General features: G+C 37.8%; 1 protein-coding gene across 1 annotated transcript in view; it reads left to right on the forward strand.

The window, feature by feature from the left end:
- JAKMIP1 (janus kinase and microtubule interacting protein 1) overlaps positions 1 to 24,902 on the forward strand; it is a 252,553-nt gene extending 227,651 nt beyond the window's left edge. The window contains exons 20-22 of the mRNA XM_072620192.1: positions 14,024 to 14,089; positions 21,498 to 21,542; positions 22,535 to 24,902. Of these exons, the coding sequence (XP_072476293.1) occupies positions 14,024 to 14,089; positions 21,498 to 21,542; positions 22,535 to 22,567 (144 nt within the window). The 3' untranslated portion in view covers positions 22,568 to 24,902. The remainder of the gene's footprint in view (positions 1 to 14,023; positions 14,090 to 21,497; positions 21,543 to 22,534) is intronic.
- The last annotated feature ends 325 nt before the right edge of the window (positions 24,903 to 25,227 follow it).

Below are 25,227 nucleotides of genomic sequence, written 5' to 3' on the forward strand. Positions count from 1 at the left end.
TATATAACAGCTGATATTTATATAGGCTTACAAGGCACCTTATAAATGTTATACCATCTGATCCTCACAACAACCCTGTGTGAGATAGATGCCATCGTTATCCCCATTTTATAAATGAAGAAACTAAGGCTGAGAGAGGTTAAGTGACTTGCCCAGGGCCATACAGCAAAGTAAACATTTGAAGCAGGTTTGGAACTCAGCATTTCCTGATTACAAGTCCATCACTCTAGCCACTGTGCCACATTGCTTATGACTCAACATAATTATTTCTTGAATTTATACAGTATTATCCTTATTTCCATATTGCAGAAGAGAAAACTGAGGCTCAGAGAGGTGAATTGATCTGTTCATGAACACATATCTAATAAGTTCCAGAGAAGTGATACCAACCCCATTCTCTTCATCCAGCATTCTTTCCACTTCAAATGAGGGATGTGGGTTATGTTGCTCATAGTTTACAAAGTTCTTTCCTCCCAACACTCTTATGAAATTGATGGCATAAATAGTATTACTCACTTTTTATTTTACTTTATTTTATTATGAGTTTGGGTCTTCCTGTCTAGCTTAGGTTGAAAACACAGTGGCCTTTCACAAGTTCAAAGCGATTGCTGATCATTAGGGGGATGGCCTGCTCTGTTTCCAACCTAGGTTAGTTCACTTTTTCTTAATCAACCTAATGGTCCTTGCTTTTAGGGTTCCACTATATTGGCACCAGATTTAGTGAGTTCAAGCTATTGACTTATCCCACCATAACTCACAACTCCTGAGTTTAAGTGACCCACTAACCTTAACCTTCCTGGTAGCAGGGATTACAGGTCTACTTCATGACACCCCATCCCATTTTACAGATAAGAAAAATGTGACCTATAAAACTAAAATAACTTTACAACTGTCACATAGCTATTTAAAAACTGAAGCTGGAATTATAACTTAGCTTTCTAATCTTGCAACCAATGATTCTTCTCCTCTCCATAAGACCCCTTTCATTGCCTTGCTCTAAAGAAGAGAAAGCTTGCATGAAATTAAACTGAATGATAGTCTCATAGTAGATAATGTACCTTGGGGAACAATCTCTAGTTCTCTTATGCCACTTTGTTAGGATCAATAGGTTTTCTTTATTTCTCTGATCCCCCTAAGTTTATTCATCGAGAAGGTGACCATGATCCACATGTCAGCAGGATTGACTTATAAGGATTCAAGTATAAGCAAGAAACCATTCCCTTTGATCTAAAAAAGATATAATGTAGAATGAAATAGAGACCAATCCTAAATATTGTATGTAGGCCAAAATATGCCCATTTGCCAATATGACAATTAGGTTAGTATGAAGTTCGTATTGGAAAATGAGTTTATTTTATCACCTAATAAACATTAACTTAATCAATATTTATGGAGCATACAGGGATGAATAAGAGACAGTCCATGCTTTTAAATCATTGAGTTTCTAAATGTCTCCTAGTTAAAATTGTTACCAATAGGTTAAAATCTGACAAAATGAAATGAGTTGTCCCACCTATGGATTACGGATTCTTTTTCCAAAATAACCTTTCTTGCCATATATCTGGTAGTCACATCACTCCTCTGCTCAAAAATCTTCAATGGCTCCCTATTGCCATCCAAAAAAGGGTTAAACTTCTTTGCCGAGAAATCAAGGGCCTTTCTAATCCAGCGCCATTTTCCCAGCCTTATCTTATTCCACTCCAATCTCTTCATTTTCCAGGAATAGTGAAGAGCATACCAGGGAGAATAATATCCAATTACACTGGAAAGGTAGATTAGGACCAAGCTATGAAGGGCTCTAAAAGCAGCTAGAGGAGTTAATATTTTATATTTAGAGGTAATTGGGTCTTATTGGACTCAATTGAGTAGGGGAGTGACATGGTCAGATAGGATCTTATGGAATAGCAGCATGGAGGACAGACTGGAGTAGGGAGAGATTTGAGGGATAGACAAAAATTGTAAGTCTGCTGTAGTAATCCAGGCAAGGGTGATGAGGGCCTGAACCAAAGTGGCAGCTGTGTGAGATGAGAGAGAAATGATAAGATCTGTTGACTCATTAAATATGTGGGGTAAGGTTTCCAAAATTATGTGTAGAATAATGTGAAGAATTATGAACCTGGGAGACTGGAAGGATGGGAGTGTCTTTGACAGAATAAAAGGAGTTAAGAAGAGGAGAAGGTTTGGGGAGAAATATCAAAAGTTCCTTTTGTTAGATCCATTTTGAAGTGTCTCCAGGACATCTAATTTGAAATGTACAAAAGACACTTCATGATGTACGACTGAAGTTCAATAGAGAAATTCAGGCTGAGTGATGTAGATCCAAGAATAAGTGTTAGAATAGCAATAATTGCAGTCATGGATGATGATGACGATAACTATGATGCTGATGATGAGAGAGAGAGAGTTAAGAAAGCAGGAGACCTAGGACAGGGAAACAACCACAGTGAGAGGGCATGAGATGGATGATGAATCAGGAAAGGAGATGGAAAAGGTGCAGTTAGGTAGGAAGAATGTCAAACAAATGAGAAGCAGTCAAGAAATGAAATAGACAAGTTACATGAGAGTTGTAAACAGCAGCTTTGGCAAGCTTCACACCATATCTCCAGCAAGATGCACGAAATTCTCCTACAAATCAGCTTTTAAAACATTCAGTCTGCTGTAATAGTTGTTGTTGTTTTGAAAATGGGGATGTAAAATTCCTTATGGGAGACACCCAGGACACCACAAGTTTAACGATGATAGCAATGAATGCTAGCTTTCACATAGCAGTTAAGGATTGTAGAACATTTTACAAATATTTCATTTGTTACTAACAACAATCCTTTGAAGTAGGTGCTGTTAATATTCCCATTTTGCAGATAAGGAAACCGAGCCAAACAGTTTTAAGTGACTTGCCCAGAGTCACACAACTACTAAATGTCGGTTTTTCATAATTTCAAGTCCACTGCTCCATCTAAAGACACAACTAGCTACTAGAGAGTGTAGGGGTGAAGGCAGGAAAGAGGAGAGAGAGAGGGCTAAGAAGATTATCTTAGGGGAAAAGGTAGAAGCAAGCTATTTTGTGGCTTTCTATTTTGACAAATTATCCTTATTAATTGGATACTAAGTTCAGTGCCCTCTGACAAAAACCCAGTCACCCCACCTAAGTTGTGCCTCTGTTTATCCCTTAGCTTCTGTATCTCAAAGATTTGCTTTTTCTCTTTGCTGAATCTCAGCAGAGTCTGAAGAGTCAGGAATTCAAACATAAAACTTTAGGGCATGCTTATGTTGTTATTTTACCCCAGATGTCTTTATAAAGAGCAAATAGCAAAACACTGGGGAAATTATGTACTACCTTATGCAAAAATGAACCTACTTGCATCTGGACCAGTCCATCAACAAATTAGCAGGCAGAGGTTATTCAAATCTAGAGAAATTTGACTTAGACCATAGAAAGAATTGCTCACTAGCAAATCTGGAATTAAAGTTTTCTACATATTTGATCAGATCCAGTGTGTCCATTACTAGATAGATGGGCCTATTTTCAAATGAGCAGGTTCTATTGTATGGACTCACATTCATTTTTTTTACCCCAATCTTTTATATGAACTGGATAATTATATGCTATATGGATAAAATGAAGCATCAGATGGTGAGCAAAAAAGATTGTGAACAAAAATTTAATTACAGAATGAAATCTGTCACAAATGATTTTCCACAATTCCAAAAGGGGTACCCTGTGAAGCCTAAAGGTTAAACCATTTAAGTAAATCTCATTCTTCATATTCCTCTCCAATCAATAACTTTTCAATTGATTATGCTGACAGTTCCCCACACAAATTGACTTGGAAAGACATCTTCTGGGAATACTGGAGACTTAAACAGTAGCAATCCTTTATTTATTGATGTGAGCATGCATGTGTATTCTGTCCACCCCTACCCCATGTCCCCCAACTGCCTAGTTGAGAAGCAGCAGTTAAAAGCAGTTAAAAGAGCATAGGAAATCAGAAGATTAAGGCTTAAGTCCCGGTCTCCTATGCCTTAGACATGGGGCCATGGCTAAGTCATTTCAACTTCCCAAACATCAGTTCCTTCATTCATAAAATTGGGATGATAATATTTGCCTTGAGCATGGCATAAGGGTGGATTGAAAACTGAATCAGGAAGAACTTGGTTTTAGTCCCATGTCTGACAGATGCTACATCTGCAATCCTGGGCAAGCAGCTCCCTAAATCTCATAGCACCTGGGATGACTCACTATAAGTCACAAAAATGGCTGCTGATCTGCATTGCTAGAAAAAATTCCTCACCAAGAGCTTCCAATACCAATGAAATCTCAGGTTCAGCTAAACTGACGTTGTATATATTGTATCATGTTATGCTTTGTAATGTTACATAATGTCATGCTATATTATTCCATTTATTTATAGCTATTATAACATATACATATATTATATACATGTAAAGACGTATATACACATGCATATATATATACATATATATATTCACACACATACACACATATGGCATACCCTACCTCTTTTATAAGCATATTGTAAAGAAAGCACTTTTGGAAACCTTTCCCTGTCCTTCATCTTAGTACTTTCTCTTGGAGATCATCTCCTGTTCATCCAACGTATATATCTTGCTTGTCCAAAAGTTGTTTGCTTGTTGTCTTATTAAATGGTGTGTTCGTTGAGAGCAGGAATTATTTTCTTTTTCTCACTAGGGCTTAGCACAGTGCCTTTTAACTAACTGACTGACTGATGCTATGGACACAAGAATAGTTTTTTTTTTGTTTATGAAAGACTACTGTCCCTTTAGAGTGGGAAGGCATTTTGCTCATTTTTTTTCTGAGAATATCCCTAATTGTGACCCCATTTGTACATAAAATATTGTATGGCTTAAAAGGTGTTCACTTAGTTTCTAACTAGCTATACTTTTTACATTTATTATAAATTATTATATTTATTATAAATCTAGGATTTTCTTCAAGTCAGCACTCAGATTTGATAAAAAGAGTAAAAGGTTGATGCTTGCCAGGATTCCTTTAGGATGAATCTATGATTTTAATGAGGTGGTTGTTCCCTCTAGTACTGTTGGAAGGAAAGAAAGGAAGAAAGAAAGGAAGAAAGGAAGAAAGGAAGGAAGAAAGAAAGAAGGAAATAAGGGAGGAAAGAAAGAAAGGATGCCAAAAAGGAAGAATGGAAAGAAAGAAGGAAAACATGTATTAAGTACCTACTATATGCTATACAGTGCCAAGTACTTTACAAATATTAATCTCAATTCTCACAACAACTGTGGGAGGTCAGTGCTATTATTATCCCCATTTTACAGTTATGGAAACTGAGACAAATAGAGGTTATGTGACTTGCCCAGGGTCATACAGCTTGTACGTGTCTGAGGTCAAATTTGCACTCCAGTCTTCCTGACTGCAGGTCTAGCACTCTACAGTCTAGCACTCTATCTACAGGGCCACCCTACTTGTGCCTGCCCAGTTTGTGTGAACTCTTGTCTGATCTTCCAAAAATTGCTTATTTGTTGATCCATCCAATAAACCTGAGGCCTCCCTCTGACATTGTGGTGATACCAGTATAGGGAGATGTCGAATGAAGGTAGAAAAAGAAAGGTGGCTAGGTGGCTTAATAGATAGAGCACTGGACTTGGAGTCAGGAAGACTCATCTTCCTGAGTTCAAATCCAACTTCAGATGCTTCCTAGCTGTAGGACCTTGGGCAAGTCACTTAACCCTATCTACCTCAGTTTCTCATCTGTAAAATGAACTGGGAAAAGAAATGACAACCACTTCAGCATCTTTACCAAGAAAACCCTAAATGGCATTACAAAGATTCAGATATGACTGAAAACAAGAGAAAGAGAAGTTTATTTGTTGGTTTCATCTTTCTCTTCTTTCTCATCCTCCTTTTGCTTCTCCTGAAATTGCTTTCTAGGTCATGAAGTTGAAACTCTCTAGGTTTCAGGTGCCTAGGTACTCCAGGGGGAGTTCCTGAGTCTAAAGTTACTCTTGTGATCCAGAAATGTCAGTCAATCAGCAAGCTTTCCTTGAACACCTCCTATGTACCCAGCCCTGTATTAGACACTATAAGTAGAGTGTGAAACACAAGGAACTAACAGCAGTAAATGACCATATGAGCATGAACATTCAGCATTAACCTAAGACAACATGAGCTAGAGTAGAAGAGGATCTTGACTCTGGTGCTTGCTTCTTGTGTGGTCCTGGGCAAATCACTTTCCACTATAATAGGGGAAAGTGCTCTGAATTTGGAACCCAAAAGACTTTTGCTCAAATACTGGTTCTTTAACTTTATTTGTGTGACCTGAGACAAGTGACTTAACCTTTCTAGACATAATTCTCCTTGTAAATAAAATGAGATAATAGTGCCTGCATTGTCTACCTCAGTATTGGTGTGAGTGACAATGATGTCGATGAGGATGACAGCTAGCATTTACATAGTGCCTCTAAGATGGCAAAGCATTTTGCAAATTTTATCTCATTTATTCCTTACAGCAAACCTGTGAGGGAGGTACTATTATTATCCCCATTTTACAGAGGAGGAAACTGAGTTTGAGAGAGTTTAAATGACTTGGCCAAGGTCACACAAGGAATGTATATGGCAAGATGTGCATTTGAATCTTTGAAATACCAGGTGCTATATTGCTGCACCACCTAGATGCCAACATGTTTGCCAGCTTTAAAGGAAACATGAGCTATTATTATCCAGCGATGGTTAATTCTGTGAGGGAGCATCTCCAGTCATCCTGATCTATATCTTGCCACTGGACCCAGATGATTCCAGAGGAGAAAGTGAAGCTGGTGACCTTGTACAGCCCTCCCTCACTTAAATCCAATTCACTTGCAAGTCATGGCATCATCTTCCTGGTCCATGGTACTCTTAGAGAATAAAGCACTACCACCAACAAGAATTCTGTAGGGGACATGGACAATGGAAAGAATTAGATGAAAGCGAGGGGAGAGGAGAAAGAGAGAGAAGAGAGGAAAAGTAAGGAGAGGAAATGGAGAAGCTGGTGGACAATGTGGCCCTCTAGCTTATGCTTTTAATTTACCTTATCACATTTTCAATCTACTCTCTAGCTATTGTCCTTCACTATTCTAAACTTCTTATAAACAGTGATTGTACCTTCAGCTTTGCATCAAACATAGTACTTTGCATTTAGAAAATGTTTAATAAAGCATATTGAATTGAATTGGACTTTCTAATCAATGTATCATCAAGTATTTATTATGTCTACCACGAGCCAGACTAAGTACTGGGGATACAAAGTTAAAAAAATAATACAGTTTCTCCTCTAGGAAACTTGTACTTAACAATTAGAGCTGTTCCAAAGTGGACTGGACTTCTCCAGGGTTACTGTAACTTTTTCATACAAAGTCTTCAAGCAGTGGCTGCATGACCACTCACTTGGGATCTTATAGAGAAGAAATTATTTTTTTCCAGGGATGAGTTGTTCCCTGAATTGGTCCCTGGTCCTTCGTTTGCCTTCTATATCTGGGATTCTGGGATTGCCTCCTCCAGGACAAAAGTCAAGTCCACAGCTATCTGTGGTCAGTGATGAGGTGTGGACTTGGTTTCTCCTTATTCTAAGTCTTCTGTGGTCTGTGCCTCTTCCTCACCCAGTGCCCAGCTCTGATTGCTAATAAAGGACTTTTTGCCGTTTCATTCTGTGCTTGTTTGTTTTCGGCTCTAACACCCCTGGTGGAGGTTCTTTTCCTCTAAGATAAATATTTTGAGAAGAAATCAATAAGTGTTATTTTGGCCTTTCCCATCACGTCTGGCAGTGATGACTTATTGAGAAAACAAATGGTGCCATTTTTAAAGTATCATTTTTGAAACTGCTGACAAATTGATTTTCTGTACTGTGGATTCAGTGATGGCCAGAGAACGAAAAGAACGATAGAAGCAGCAGCCGCTGGAGCTCAAGCTATAAGAGCTTCAACCTGAACTGAGGGTTTTAGGACATTTTGAATAAATGGCTCCCTCTTTTTAAAGAATAAAAGATTATCTGTTGGTCTCCTCCCTTTCCCTTAGCTTGCATTTCCAATCAGTTGCTTTGTTTTCTTGTTTCTATTTCCATAACATTTCTCACATGTGGATCCAGAGGTGGCTGGGTGGTACAGTGGATAGAGAGCTGGGACCCGAGTTCAAAATAGACACTTACTAACCATGTGATCCTGGGAAAGTCACTAAACTACTTCAATTTCCTCAGTGTAAAATGGAGATAATAATAGCACCTCTCCCCCAGGGTTGTTGTGAGGGTTAAATGAGAAAATGTTTATAAAGCACTTAGCAGAGTGCCTGGAACATACATTTTTCCTTTCTTCCTCGCTTCCTCCCTTTCTTCCTCCCTTCCTCCCTTTCTTCCTTTCTTCTTTTTCCCTTTCCTTCATCCCTTCCTGCTTTCCTTTACTGGAGTAGTACCATAGTTTATGTCTTTATCCCCTCTTGCCTGGACCATCACAACAGTCTCCTAATTGGTGTGTCTCAAGTTTTTCCCCTCTTCAATTTGTTCTCCACATAGCTGGCAAAAGGTTTTCCCTAAAGTACAGATCTGACTATGTCACTCCACCATTCGATATACTGCAGTAATTATAGAATGAGCACTTTCTGTTATCTCTCCCAGCATATAAAAAGATTTAAATTTCTTGGTTCAGACTCACAATCTAATATTTTATTCAAACTATATTTGTGATTTGCCTAGGGGCAGCTAGGTGGCTCAGTGAATTTGGGCTTAAACCCAGGAAGACTCTTCTTTATGAGCTTGAATCCAGCCTCAAAATCTTACTAGTTGTGTGAACCTGGGTAAATCATTTAACCCTGTTTGCCTCAGTTTCCTCATCTGTAAATTGAGCTGGAGAAGGAAATGGCAAATCATTCCAGTGTCTTTGCTAAGAAAACCCCAAATGAGGTCACAAAGAGTCAGATATGAAACAATGAAAATATGATTTTCCTAGCTTATATTTTGGATTTGATGAAAATATAAGGCAATATATGGAGGATAATTTGTATATGTTCTCATATATATGATAGAATTAGGATAATACGGCATATTGATTTTCCCCCATTTTGTATATGCAGAAAATATAAGACTATAATGACACCATTAATAAAGACTAGAAGTATAGGAGAGAAAATTGATCTTAAGGATAAGAGGATGAGCATAAGTTCTCCTAGTAAAGTAACTATAGAGAGAAATTCTAGGTTAACTAGCCAGATTGGTTATTAGCCATCAAGCACTTATTTATGGTAAAATTACTGAGACATCATGTGTTCATAGTATAACATAACTATGAATTCTGTTGTAATTAGTGTTTCTGAAACATAATAATAACAAAGAATTTACACCATAGACCTATAAAGCTTCCTGCAGTTTGGATGAGTGATGCTACCCAATGAGGTGAGTTAAAGAGAAAGCAATTAAAACTTTAAGGTCCATTGGTCATAAGCATGCAGAGCTAGGGATTATCAAACCTGATATTGACAAGAAGATAAGAGCCCAGTGTAGAGACTTGGTATGTGGTTCTAGGATTTTGGTGATTTGCATAAATCAATATATTTGTACGATGACAATTAGAATCACAGAGCCAGCCATAAGGGCTTCCTTGTATGTGAGCTTTCCACAGTGAGATGGCATCCTGGTGAAAGTATTTTTTAATGTCAAGGCTCTTATTGTATGTGCATAGGACATGTTTTTAGAGCACAAAAAGTTAAATGAATTAAAAAATATGCTTACAATTAAGGTACAGAGAGAGAACCAAATTTGGCTAGATTGCAGATTGTAGAAGGAGTATTATTAGTGTCCAGTCATGGTTGGAAAAAGGTTATGAGGGAATTTTAAAGCTTAAAAAAGGTTATATTTCATTCTAGACATGATAGAGAATTACTGGAGATGACTGAGCCAGGAAAGTCACATGGTCATATCTGCTCTTAAGGGAAATCACTTTGTCAGTAGTATAGACCAAAGTAGGGAGAGGTTTAAGACTGGACAATAATAAGAAAATTGTTGGAATAATCCAGGTGAGAGGTGAGGAGGACATGAACTAAGGCAGAGTGAGTGGATAAGCAGATATAAAGGATCTGAAGTGAGAGGTGTTGTGGTAGAAATAATAATATATGGCCACTGATTGGATGTGCGGGGTGAGGAAAAGATAGGGAGACTGAAAGGATGGCAATGACTTTAACAGAAATAGAATTCATATGAAGTAGGAGTAAGTGAGATTTTGTTTGTTTTGTTTTATTTTCCCAAGGAGTAGGGAGAAATACAATGAGTTCTGTATTGTGCATGTTGAATTTGAGATGCCCCCAGGATATCTGGTTTAAAATGTTCAATAGGCAATTGACATTGAAGTTCAGGGAAGAGATCAAGGCTGAATATGTAGATCTGAGTCACCTCCATAGAGATAATTATGTCCACAGGTTCTGAACAGTCATGAATAGAGAGACTATGGAGACAGAAAAATGGGGTACCTGGAACAGAATCTTGGGGAAAACCCTCAGTAAGAGAGCATGATATGGATGAAGAGCCAGCAAAGGAAACGGAGGCATGATAATCATCTTGTAATTACAATAAATGGAGGTGTGAAAGCAATCTCAAACAAAACTATAACAAATCCTTTGCAGGTGATTTTTGCAGAGTAATTTTAAAAATAGTTGTCATTTCTTTCTCTTAGAGTGATCTATTTAAATTATGTCATGTCCATTATGGTAATTTATATTTTTATAGATAATTATTTCTTCTAAATGTTCTAACTGATAGACTATCATTATATACACATCTTTTAAAGAAAAGAAATAGGATGTAGAGGGAAGGGTACAGGATTTCTTCTCACTGTATGACTGTCAGCAAGTGGTTTCCCTTATCTGTGCCTCAGTATCCTTATCTATAGAATAAGGACCATGATCTCTACCCTTCTAAAACTACAGGATTGTTGCCATTGTGTTAGGAATTAATATATGTGAAAATATCCCTTAAATTACGAAGTGCCATATGTGCTATATTTTATATAGTGCATGAGTTATTAGTTTTGTTGAACCATATAAGAAGTGAATAATACATATTGAAATTATGATCATTTTAGAAGAGTCTGTTGCTTGGGATGATTCAATTCAAAACTCTAGAGTTAGGGAGGTGGGTTCAGATTCTACCTTTGCAGGTACAACCTGTGTGGCCTTGGAGAAGTCATTTAACCTTCACAGGTTTCAGTTTCCTTACCTGTAAAATGAAGGAGGTGTACTACATGGTATGCTTCAAACACCTTAAGCATTTAAACTGTTAGCTCAGCATCTACGATTAGAAATTTCTACACTGATCTTATTGATTTTATTTCAAATAGCCTGGCTGGCATTCATACAAAGACTCTAGCAACTGACTATGAAAGGAACAAAAATTAACTAATTGTGTATTACATGTGGCACGCTATACAAAATGTTAGTTCACAGAATAGATTAAATCAGAGGACCACACTTGAGGACCTAGAGAGCCACACATGGCCTTCAGGCTGCAGGTTCCCTATCCCTGACTGCTTTCTACTCTATTGCCCTCTCATCTCCTAAAAATGAAGCCAAAGTCCTTCTAGAAGTGGAGAAAAGACTTAACAAAAGTGAACCGTTAGACAATGGTGAAGCATCGAAACCCTCTTCCTTCAAAGTCATGCTCATTCACAACTTCCTTCATGAATCTCTTCCTGAATCTCTTTCCCTCTAGGTTTCTTGGAGCACTTTCACTGGATCCTTTCTTTACTCTTACCGCATTCTCTCTTAGGTTATGTGTATCCCTGTTATGTGCTCATCCCTTCTCCCTCCACCTGATAGCTCTTTAAGGCGTAGATCAGTTAGTTTTTTTTCTCAAAAACTTTTGACTATTTCCTATTGCCTCTTAATTAATTGACTGTCCCTCCCTTCCCTGCTCACCCTGCACCAAACCTGACATTTAAGGGTCTCCATAATTTGACATTTACCTTCCATTATTTTCTTTTGTGTACTTTGGATTGCAAGCAGATAGGATTATTAACTGTTCTCTGAACTGTGTTCCATTTCCCATTTCTATACATTCTTGTAGACTTCCCCCAATCTTGGAATATACTTCCTCCCTGTCTTTATCTCTCATAACCTTCATCAATCTTGTCCACCTTCAAGGTCCAACTCTGGTATCCCCTCCTCTCCCTAAGGTGCCAGTGTTTTCTTCCTCAAATTATGTCATGGAATATTTATTTTTGTGTGTATATGTTGTACTAGCCTCCCAAATGAATGTAACCTCCCCTTTGAGGGTAGGGAGTGTTTTGTTTTTGTCTCTGTGTATCCATGGCCTGCCTCATATCTCACACGTAGAATGAGTATAGTAAATGTTTGATGAATTGAAACAAAGTGGTTGTTGAATGCTTCACCATGGTGAGTCTGAATGCTGCATGTTATGAATCCAATCTTTCTTCATCTGAAGGACTGGTACATGGGAATCAAACAGGAGTCATTATCCTAGCTCTCGCTTAATGAAGGCAGAAAAACGATTGTATCTTATTGAAACTTTATATGTTGACTCTGTACTTAGCTTAGTATTCTTTATAAAACAGCAAATTTGTTACAATTTCATATATATGTCGTACACACACATATATAATTATATATAAAATAATTAATAAATGTTTCTTGAAAGAATAAATTATTTGGAGAGGGATTAGTTTTGTTTTGGTATGGTGGATAAAGCGCAGGACCATAGTGAGGAAAACAAGGACAAATATAACCACTGACATTTACTGTCAGAGCTGTGTGATCCTGGGCAAATACTTAACCTTTTGTCATCGGAAAAATGGAAATAATGATAGTAATTATATGTATATTAGTTATTATTAGTAGTATTAGTATTATTAGTGACTATAGAGGGATGGAACAGTAGCAAGTGAAAGGCACAAAGGATGGATTTTCAATCAACGGGAGAAAAAAATGTCCTATTTATTTGGCAGTAGAATGGGGTTGACTTTAGAGGTAATGTACTTTTCTTCACTGGAGATGTTTAAGCAATAATTTGATTATGCACATTTTGGGGATGCTTTAGAGGAGATTCCCACATTAGCCAAGGTGTTGTCATAGTTAAACTCAAATGTCACTTATTATTTTAGGATTATTCAAGTCAAGTCAATGAGATGTGTGAGATGGTTTAGATATGAAATTTAATTTGTGGCATTTGAGGTCTTGAAAGGAAGTGTGGCATAGTGGATAGAGTGTCAAATCTTCAAATTTTTCCTCTAACACTTAATAGCTGGTTAATCATATCCATGTCACAATCTCTTGTAGCCTCAACTTCTTTATCTATAAAATGTGGATCATATTCCCTATTGGCACCTTTTCTCTGAGGTAGTTCGGAGGTCCATAAGAGAGAGTAAATGTAAAATACTTAGTAGACCATAAAGTAGGAAAGAAATGCTTGCTTTAAAAAAAAAAAACACAAAACTACTACACTATGCAAAAAAGGAAATAGGAGGCAAATATAGCTTTTTTAAGACTAGCAGGGATTTGGCATCATGAGTATAATGTACAGAGGATTCTTTGGATGCATGGGTTGGACTGCCTATTGGTTGAGTTCTCTTCCAACCCTGAATTCCTGTGATTTTGTGATTTTCTGGGTCAGAAATAGTATTGGCATCCTGTACTATTTCATTGGATCCTTCCAACCCAGCTGTGAAGTTGGCAGAGCAAGGCAAGGGTGGCTCCCATTTTGCAGAGGAGAAAATGTAGGTGGTATAGCAGATAGAACATCAGGCCTAGTTAGGAAGACCTGAGTTCAAATTCAGATGCAGACATTTACTAGCTCTGTGACACCTGACAAGTCATTTAACCTCTGTCTCAGTTTCCTCATCTATAGAATGGGAATAATAACAGCACCTACCTCCCAGGGTTATTAAGAGAATAAAGTAAGATAATGTATGTAAAGTACTTTGCAAATCTCAAGGCAGTGTATAAATATGAATTATTATCTATTCAATCACCTTTTGACAAATATGTTTTGTGTTTCAGAGGATTCGGGACCTGGAGGATAAAATAGAACTTCAGAAACGACAACTGAAAGAAATAGAGGAAAAGGTAAGCATGATGACCACTAGTTTCTTCTTCATAATTCCTTGTTTTTATTTTGGCTTTCATAACTTTTGTCAAGGGACAGGTCATAGGCAACTGGTGTGAATAGAAGCTACTTTTGGGCTGCCACTTTTTTATCTACCAACATGAGGTCACTGCATGGGGCTGGTTCTTATGTGAATATTGTTCCCAGGTTATAGTCAACCTTTGTCAACGGCCAGTGAAAGGCTTCAGAGTATGCCAGAGATGAAAACACATGCAGGTTTCATTCCAATCAGTCTGAACATCTGTAGGATAAAACAAAGGACAAAAAAAGATCTTGTGACAAATCCCTTGTTGTCATCTGCAGGGAAATTTCATGGCTTTCAACAAACGTAGGTCACAATCAGAATCAGATGTTATCCCAAAGATCTGTTCATTTGGCTTTGAAGATCACGGTGCTGACAGTCACCAAAGACAGACTGTGTCTCTGTTGACTTTCTAGTCTCAACCTAATGGGATGTTCACTGAGCATATAAATTTTAGAGCAAGTGTCCTTAACTTGATGTCTCTAAAGTAAATTTTTTTGTTAACTATTTCCATATAATCAATTTCCTTTGTAATTCCCTGAAATGTAGTTCATCCATTTTTTCTGAGAAGGGGTCCACAGGTTTCACCAGATGGCCACAGAGATCCAAAATGCACAAGAGGTCAAGAATTCTAGCTTGAAAGGCTATTTGCATTTGATTGGGACTATTAATACAGCAAAAAGAAAGAACAGGGATGAGAATAAGCATCTATAGAGTACCTATTATATGGCAGGAACTGTACCAGCATTATTTTTATTTAATCCTCACAACAGCCCTGGAGGTTAAATGCTGTTATTGTCAGCATTTATAATTGAGTAAGCCAAAAGAGATTAAATGACTTGGTCCAGAGTCACATAGCTAGCAAGTGTCAGAGGCTCCATTCGAACTCATGTCTTCCCAACCACAAGATAGCTAGATGGCTCAGGGGATGGAACACCAGGCCTGGAGTAAGAAGAGTCATCTTCCTGAGTTCAAATCTGGCCTCACATACTTACTAGCTGTGTGACCCTGAACAAGTCACTTAACCCTGTTTGCCTCAGTTTCCTCATCTGTATAATGTACTGGAGAAGGAAATGGCAAACCACTCCAATATCTTTGCCACAAAAACCCCAAATGGGGTCACACAGAGTTGGACATGATTAAAATGACCAATAACAGTTACCATAACAGCAACACAACAATAGTAAATTTGAAAGGGAAGGGACCATTAATAACCAGAGAAATCAAGGAAGCCTTCTTGGAGAAAGTGGCATGGAACTGAGCCTTGCAGAAATACAGACATCAGAAACTGAAGATGAGAAAATTTATTTCAGGCAAGTTGAAGCCAGTGTGAATACTTATACATGGGAGATGGAATGTTGAGGTTTTGGAACCTCAAATAGTCAAGTTTAACTAGAACATAGAGTCTTTGAGGGAAAGTAATATGAAATAAAGTTGGAAAGATATATGGGAACCAGACTGTGAAGGGCCTTAAAAATGCTAGGCCAAGGAGTTTCAATTTAATTTTAGAAACAGTAGGAAGACACTGAAGTATTTTAAGCAAGAGGACACCTGTGCCATAGAGATTATTTTGGTAGCTGTTAGAGATAAAAAAAAATGAAGCAGAGAGACTAATTCAGAGAGCTTTACTACAGTTCATGGAAAAGTGATGAGGGCCTGACCTGTGGTAGCTGGATTGTGAGTAGGGAAAAGACAAATGTTGTAGAAATGGAGACAAGGTGGGCATGGTGGTGCAAGCCTGTAATTCCAGCTATGAGGAGATCAAGCCTGGTGGAACTCCTGCGCTCAGGAGTTCTGAATTACAATGGACTATTCTGATGGGGCATTGGCACGAAGTTAAGTATTAATATGATGAGATCTCAGGGGTTAGTGATGTGATGGTGGTGGCAATGGTGGTCCCTCCAAGTTGCTTAAGAAGGGACAAACTGAATTAAGTTGGAAAGAGAGCAGGTCAAAGCTCCCATGCCAATCAGTAGTGACTTTGGACTCATGAGTTATAGCCACTACATTCCAACCTGGGAGACTTAGTCTTAATTTTTTTAAAGGAAATTAAATCAACAAACCTCAGCAACTGATCATCAGAATAAGGGGATGGCAATAGTTTAGGAGTCAGGGATGACCCTATGGTTCTTAACCTGAATCACTGGGTCAAAAATTGGAATCTGCAACAGAAATAGAGGAGTTCTGAGATGATTCTAAGATGGTGAGAAGTGAAAGAGGAAAATTCTCCTTTGGACCTGTTATGTTTAACATTCTTTCAGGATGGGAGAGAGATATGGATTGGGAGGGAAAGAAACAAGATCCAAGGGATTTGAGGTTAGAGAATAGTGGAGAGTTGAGATGGTCAGCAATAAGATGAGGAGAGGAAGGTAAAACCAGAGTAAGGATGATGGACTGGGAGAATGGAGAAGGATGGAAGAACAAGATTTTCAGATGAAGGTGAAAAATAGGTTTAGGATTAATGACACCAAGGAAGAGCTGGAAAGACAGATTATGAGCAGAAAGAGGCATTTCAGAGCTTCAAGTTTATGTGAATAGAAGAGTCTTGGGTGAGAGTGACCTCAAAAGGGTGATAACCCTGTGATGGCTGAGGTACTGTGGAAATGTAAAATTATGAACTTCATGACCAAAGTGTTTGAAAAGACATTCATATGAATATTGAAATCAAGTCTGAGGACAAGTTGAGGACAAGAATTGAGGGAAAGAGGAAGACTGTGAGTCAGGCAATAACTTCTTTTATTTTTAATGGATGGGGAATGGTCTAGAAGCTGGAAGATACCTGCAGTAAGAATTTGAATAGAACTATACAGAAAGCTGTGCCTGTTGGCACTCGGCTAATTTTTTCTACAGTCTATTTATTTATCTTGGCAAGGGGTTCCAATTTGTTTGCTATATGGACTTAGGCATTGCTGTCAGCCTCAAATAGGAATGGATCTCTGCCCTTGCATATTCCTAGAAAACTAGAAATTAACATTATCTGCATTGTATTTTTATCTTTTTTATTAAATATTTCCCAATTACATTTTAATTTGGTTTTGTTGGGGAGTTTGACATCTTTGGCTTTAGGCGTCTTAGGTGGCTCCTCATTGCCTATTGAATAAATCATAAGTTCCTTATCTTGGCATTCAAGACCCTTTGAAATATGGCTCCGCATTACCTTTCCCTTATCTCACACTACCTTTCATTCCAGCTTGTGTGCCAACAGCCTGTCAGCTTTCACAGTAGAACATATTTTCCAAAATGAAAATAGGAATTCTCCTCTGCCAATGTTGCCAACGCAGTTAGAAAATATTATTAAAAATACCTTACCTGAAATAAAGTGAGAGCAGAGAGAAAAAGCATGGGTACAACCATGCTGATCCCGAAGACATATTACTTTAGAAACTGTAAAGCAACTTTCCCCTTATCCAAAATATTCTCTAATTGTTAATGTTTTTTTTTTAAATTTCTGTAGAGAGTTTGTGGCAAAAATTGGATATTTGTAAAATAGTAGAAAGTAAATAAAGCAAGATGTCCCTTATTGTGCTATAGCAATATACTTTCATTTTACTGATTGAATAATAATAATTGTGACAGCGTTTTCATACTTAACTAGAACTTAACTTGCATGAATCCTAGAGAAAAGTAGTGTCGGTATTTTTATTCTCATTCTACAGAGGAGGAAACTGAGGCATGAGAGATGAAGCAAATTGTCTAGTCACATAGCTAGTGAGTCAAAGACCTATGACCCAAATTAAAATCTTCTGAGTCAAAGTCCATTACACCATACTACTTCAACATGGCCATTTTGGTGTTTACTCATGCTTTTAAAAACAGAACTAAGAGGCCTCCTGGCCTGAGTGGTTAGAGTATTAGTTGTAGGGTCAAGAAGACCTGGGTTCATCCCAACACTAACTGTGTAGTCATGAGCAAATGACTTCACCTCTATGAACTTTGTTTTATCATCTGGCAGGATTGAGAGGTATCATGGCTTAAATAGAATGCTGCTGTTAAGAGTCAAGAACACCTGGGTTGAAATCCTAACTCTGAAACTTACTAGCCACATTGTCATGGCAAATAACGTTACCACTCTGATCCTCAATGCACTCATTTGTAAAATGGGTATAATCATAGTTCCCATTTCTTAGAATTGTTATGTTGTTCAAATAAAAACACATTGGTAAAGTGTCTCATGAACACTGAGTCACTCTACATGTAAACATCAGCTATTATTCTTCTCATTCCCTTCCCTGTATCTGAGTCTGGTACAGCCAACTATGGCAGGAGGTCTTGTAACAAAGGCTTCCAGCAACTGACACAAATCACCTCCTCTTCATTTCACTGAGGTGATATTGGCCAGCTGTAGATTTGGCTGAATGTCAAAATAAAGGTCTCAGATTGGAGGTGCATGGGGAAGGTTTCCAGGAAGGAGGATGGATATGAAAGAATAAGGTTTCAACCTGGCTGACATGCCTTCAAGGCTCACAGATGCACAGTTAGAAATATTTAGCTCACGCAATATCAAATATTGTCACTCAGCACTTTTTTTTGAATGAGGCACTATTGCTCTTGACATACTAACACTGGTTCTCCAAAATGAGCATGGCTCTGTAGTGATGTCTGAGTAAACCAGGCATGAGTGGGAAGAGTTCACCTGCCTAAAAGATACCAGCTCTGTCCATTTTTTCTAGGTCTTACATAGGAAAGAAGACCCTGATCTGTGGGGTATGAGCTTTATATGAAGCTCTGATATAAGAACTTTCAGCATTATTTTAGGCATTAGGATAGGGCAGGATCTGGAAGTCTTGATTTCTATTCCTACCCTCGACTCTTCCTAGCTGTGTGAGCTGGGCAACTCATTTACTCAAGCTCTCAGCCTCATTCGCCTAATTTGTAAAACATTGATCACTGTAGGGTGGTTGTGATAATAAATGAAATTAATGGATGCCAAGTAATTTGCTAACCTTAAAGTTTCATATAAATTCTAGCTATATACATTAAATACTAGTTATTATTTAAGAGGAAGTTCCTTCTTCTTTCCTCAACTTACCATCTTCACTACACCCTGCACCCCAATGTGGTGAAATGGATGCCAGGAATAACCAAAATAGCTTCCACTGCCCTGTGCACTAAATTACTTCACGAAAACCTTCCAGTTTTGATGGAATGGAGCCTTAACAAGTCGCAAGGGAGGGAGAACAGAAGGGAGAGCCAAGAAACTTAGGTCCTAGGTTCCTCTCCGTGTCACTAGCTGTGGTCATACTAGTTTCGTGATCTTGGACAATTCTTAATCTTGCTAAATCTCAGTTCCACTATGTGTAAATTAAGGGTGTTGGACTAGGTCATCTATATTTTCAGTTGTGGGAAGCATTCTATCTTCCAAGTATTGGTATTTGTTGAGTATTACTATGTACTTAACTCTGGCAGGATATTATGCCTGTCCCTTAGTCTCTAGCCCCACTGCTACCACTCTAGGATCCTAGGATCATCAGCTTAGAGATATAAGGGACCTCAGAGGCCAGATTTTTCAACTCTCCCCCCATTTTACAGTTGATGGAATATTCAAGGAGATTCAATGACTTGGCCAAGATGACACAGATAGTGAGCATCGAAGAGTTTGAACCCAGAGACTCTGACAAAAGAGCCAGTGCTCTTTTGATGATACCAGGCTGGCTGAGGTTGTAGTTTAAGGTTACATCACCATTTGCCCAGAATTATTTCGATAGATCTTCCCACCTCTAATGTCTTCAATTCCACTCTTCATAACAATGCTAAACTAATGTTTGTGGAATTTACAGAAGTGGTCATGCCACTTTCCCCCAAAAAATATCCTCAATGGCTTCCTATTTCTTTGCAGATCAAATCCGAGATCATTGGTACAATATTCGAGCCGCTCCATGGTCTGTCTCTTCTCTACATTTCCAGCCTTATCTTATGTATACTCTATATTTCTGCCAAAGTAGATTTTACACTCCAAATATATTCTGCCTTCTAGTTTTTGCTCTTATTCTCCAATATGAGTGTAATATTCCCCCTTTTTGTCTCTTTAATTCTTGCTAGTATCTTGAAGACAAACTCAATGCCATCTACTTCTTGAAGCCTTTTTTTATGACTAAATCTTCCCCCCTGGACCTCAAAGAACTCTATTTTGTAGCTCTTTAGTGTATTTGTTATATCTGAGTTCATGTTTAATCTGCTCACTACACTATAAGCCTCATGAGGGAAAGCATTCTGATCTTAACTTTCTATTTCTCCAAGTACCTAACCCAGTGCTTTGTTCACAGTAGGTACGTAGTAAGTTTAAGTTGACAAAATGAACAAACAAGTAAAAGAAGACTTCAGGAAGCATGTCTTTGTCAGGCTAACATCTGCCTTGTTCAAATCTCTTAATGTATTTGTAGGAAATACCTCTTCCATTTTAGTGTTGTGATTAAAATTTTGTGCCCAGTTAAAGTAAAAGAAACCCTAATTTTAATTCTTGTGATACATTTATTGTGATATCTCTGCAATGCATAAACACTAGAACAATTCCAGTAAAAGGTTCATTTGGTTTGCATACTCTAGTGGAAAATATTTGGATGATCTGAATTCTTGACCAAAATGGCTGAATTAACTTGTATTATATAATAAGGGAAAAGCCAAATTGAACTTGAGTCCAGTCCCAGCCCTGACATGCTAACTAGTTCACCCTGAAAGACTCATTGAACCAAAGATTTATTAATAAATCAACATCAACAATTCTTGCAATTGTATGACGTATTGTGATTCTTGAGTCAGTAAGACCTGGGTTCAAGTCTTACCTCTTATATATACCTTCTGTATAGTCCAGGGTAAGTCCCACTATCTCAGTGACCCTGAAAAATTTTCTATGAGTTTCAGAGAGGGTGCTGATCTTAGAGTGAGTTTTCCTTCCTGGGTTTTTCAACACTTATGGAATCACCCTGATACAAACAAAGCAGAGGAAAACAAACAAACAAACAAATCCCAAAGAGACTTATGTATAAGCTTGCAGGGAAGAAATTCTTCGTAAGTCTTAAAACACTCAATGTGTTTTTATTAAAATATTATTGATAACATTACTAATAATCGTAATACTTTGCAATTATGTGTGGTCAGTCTGTTTCATTTATAAGATTCACTACCTGGCACATAGTAGGTATCTAACAAGAGTTTATTGACTTGTGAGATAAGATCTGAAGAACAAACTCTTTTCTCTTTGTGGAAAACAATTCCAATGTCACAAATCTTATTTGATGATGTCATTGAATTCCATATTACATCTCTTACATTTTTCTTTTCTTTTTTTCTCTCATTTTCTTTTGATCTTATTTTATAGTTTTTGTTCCTTTTTTTGTTTTTCTCTCTAGCATTCATTCTGTGGCCTTGATGACTCCAGTGAGCCAAGAAATCGGGTTGGTATCCTCTTCTGTTTGTGGAAAGTCTTTTTCTAAAGGCCTTTTAAAAGTTCATTTTGTATTTTCCCATTTCTAGTTACTTTTACTAAGAAGGTGACTATATCATGTGATGTAGGGGATAGGGAGCTTGTGCCCACAAAAACTTGGGGGTAGATATTTCCCAAGATGATAGGGGAATTTCTCTATTTGAAATGTGATTATGAAAAGGACATTTAAAGCAAAAGTGGGAAATTTTGTTGACCTGGTGTATTTAATATGACATTTAAATCTCAGAATTCAATATGTTTGGTCAAGTATATTATGTTTTTTTTTTACCACAATGGTAAAATTCGGTTCACAGAAGCAAAATAATATTCTTTTTCCTAGTTGCAAAGTCAAAATTTCATTTTCCTAGCTGTGTGACCTTGAATAAGTCACTTTACCTCTTTTGTACATTAATTTTCTCATCTGTCAAATGGGGACAATAACATACACTATTTATGGGGAAAACACTTTGGGAGACTAAAATACCAACTTGAAAATGAATTTCTATTATTTGTTTCATTTCATGTTTCTATTGAGCTGTGAGCTCCAATTGTACAGATCTCAGCCTAGCCATGACTATCCATCCTGTGAAGCTCCTGGTCATGTCCTCTCATAAATGTATCCCGGGGCACCTTGTTTTAGATATTTTGCTATTGTGTGGATACCAATGGAACATGAAGGTTTTCTATCAGTTAGCAGTCATCCTTGCTATGTGTCAGATTCAACTTTCCTTTGTGATCATACATGTCATGCTCTGACGACATCCTTTATATCACTTCTGAATAATTTTAATGTTATTCAGTTCATACCTACCCACCATGAAGGTGCCTTTTCATTTCTGTTACCCCTAGTAGAAACAACACTGTTTTAACATTTCTGCCATTTAATATCACAAATGAACCCAATACCTGTTTATTAGCCCTGAGTTATTTTATGAATTCAACATTGTTCTCTTTATCCCACAGAATCGAAAAAGAGCTAATGGAGTGAACGCCTAAGTGTTACTGCAGCTCAACCCCCTCATCCAAAGACAAAGCCCTTCAAAGTCACCCCCTTCAAGCAGTGAATGAATGTTGACTGGACACAGCTTTAAACTGATAAATTTTGGTGATGAAACTATACTTGCCACTTTTCAAACTATAAGACAGAAATTGCAAGTGGAGATTTTATAATGATAAGCAACGTTTTTACACCAGTCTACATCATGTTTCAGATAAGGACACACCCTTCATACACATTTAAAAAATGAACTGAATAAAGAAAAATTAAGTGCAATTACAAGGAATGAAAGGAATGAGCAAGAAAAGTTCCCTGCATTGGTCTCCATCCTGCATGCTTCCGACCAATGTGCTTTGCAGTTTTACCACTGGATACAAATTCTTTGAAATCTGTATATATTTATCAATGACTAGCTAAATGTTAACACTGAAGTCTAGAGGAATTCTTTGAAGAGGACTCCAGGAATCAAAAATGAAATTAACATTTCACAACCCCCAGTTAACAAATTTTCAATCACGCAGGTGCCTCTGGATCTAGTTCCTGGAAAGCCAAGACAAGACTCTGGTAGAAGCAGAGATGATGGTAAGCAGGTTGGTCTTCGTTGCTTTCAGGAGCAGCTAGCCACAGAGAAAGACCTTGAACCCTCTGGCTTTCATAAGTATTGTTGATCAGAGTTTACCATGACTATGCAAGGTCTATGTCAGGGATTCAAGGGAAAGTCTCTTCCAAGCCAGGAAAAATGTCCAAGAAGGCATCACTAGAGCATTGTGATAGAGGAGGTGGAAAGGAGACAATGTGTAAAAATATTCTATTACATCTATGCCTCCCTCAGGACTCAAGTCAGATTTGAAGGGGGGAGGGTGGAGAGTTGCATCAGAAATTGAGCTACAGAATAAAGGGTTTGATGAGGAGATGGGGCAAAAAATTAAATATTTAATTAAATGCTTATGAGGAAAAAACCAGCCTTTTCACTGCAGTGCAATTCATTCTGTCATAATTAAACTCAAATCAATAAAATATCTATCAGTCAAGGCAATGGATATATAAGCATGAAAAATGAAACCATTCCTGTCTTCAAGGACCTTACAATCCAATGGGGTGGATATGATATGTACATGGTGTCAAATGTAGAAAGAGAAGAGATGAAGGCCAAAGACAAAGGTTTAAAGGACACACTCAGCAGTTAAGAGGAAGTAGATCGCAAATATCTAAAAATTAAGCCTCATGTCGCTCATTGAAGGCTAGAAAGTAGCCCCAAGACATGCTGCAGATGCATTTGGATGTCTTAAAGTAGTTGCAAGCTTCCAAAGGATTGTGTTGTGGATGAATATGTGATGATAGAAAAAGAAGATAGAAAAAGATAAGTGCAGGAAGGCATTTTTAGAGAAGAGAACAGTTTTCTCCTAGCACTATTGGGAAAGGCAGGGATAGCAAAGGAAACACATGAGACAATGGGAAACATCTTCCAAGGGAGGAGTTAGTGAAGAGTCAGATGTTATCAGGTTCAAGGACCAGTCTCTGATGGAGATCAATCACATCTTGAACCTTGGCTCTGTTTTGTGTGATATTGGGCACATCACTCCATCCTTCTTGGTTTTTTCTTCCTCTTCTATAAAATGCTGGTGGTGAAAGAACAAAAGATGATCTCCACAATCCTTTAAATGCTTGGAGAAAAAAGAAAAAGCTCAAGGCAAAAACTCGTGATCTTGGAAGGTTTGTGATCATAAGGGAGAAAGCAATACATAAATCTTCAAAGGTAAAGGATGTGACCTCATGTGAAAAACAGCTTTGTGGAAGATGTCAGCCCAATATTTGTACCATAAAGAGTCAAGGAAAGAAAAGCCCAACGATTATTAAAAACTTGTCATTCAGCCTCACAGAAGCATCAACAGTATCCTGATGGAAAAGGGTTGAAACAAGACTAGGCAATGAAATATTTTAGTGGTTTCTAAGCAAATGTTTATAAGTGAAACTAGGGGTTTTATATATATATATACACATACATAAACACACACAAATCCCAACATAAGTGCACTTTTTAATCACAGACTTCAGTAGGGAAACTGAGGGAAACCAATGGAAAATCAGACCCATGAAGCCTGAAAGAAATACTGAGAAAAGCAGTGAGTGAAAATAAACTTTGACTGTGTATTTCAGAAGCTGGAGTCTCAAAAGGTCTTTACTGGTTGAAACTCTGTCAGTAAACCTTAGAGGAGAAAAAAAGCACAATTATTGTACACAGATACTGATTTTTTCTAATATCTCAACACCAAACATGCATTATCAGTGTGCATGATGACCTCTTGGGAAAAAAAAGGCAGAAAACAGGAAACAGGTTTGTAATCACCCTTCTTTTGCTTTTCCTAATAACAAGTGGATTTAAGATGTGCAAATCTGGCCTTGTTTTTTATAGGCATGGATGTTCATTCTCTACAGTTTATTAGATCAAGCCTGAACTCCTGGTTTTTGAGGCCTGGGTAACTGGCCTCTACCCTCCTGACCCATTTCATTTTCCTCTCCCATGGTTCGTTATTCACTCATTCAGCATTTAAGTGCGCCTGTGGCAGATAGCACACTGTACTTATTCGGTGCTGGGGGAGAGATGTTGAGTTTAGCTAAGATGTGACCCCTCTGCTCTTGGAATTTGCTCCTAAACTTT

Source organism: Notamacropus eugenii, chromosome 6 (assembly GCF_028372415.1).
Source record: "Notamacropus eugenii isolate mMacEug1 chromosome 6, mMacEug1.pri_v2, whole genome shotgun sequence".
Taxonomy (NCBI): Eukaryota; Metazoa; Chordata; class Mammalia; order Diprotodontia; family Macropodidae; genus Notamacropus; species Notamacropus eugenii.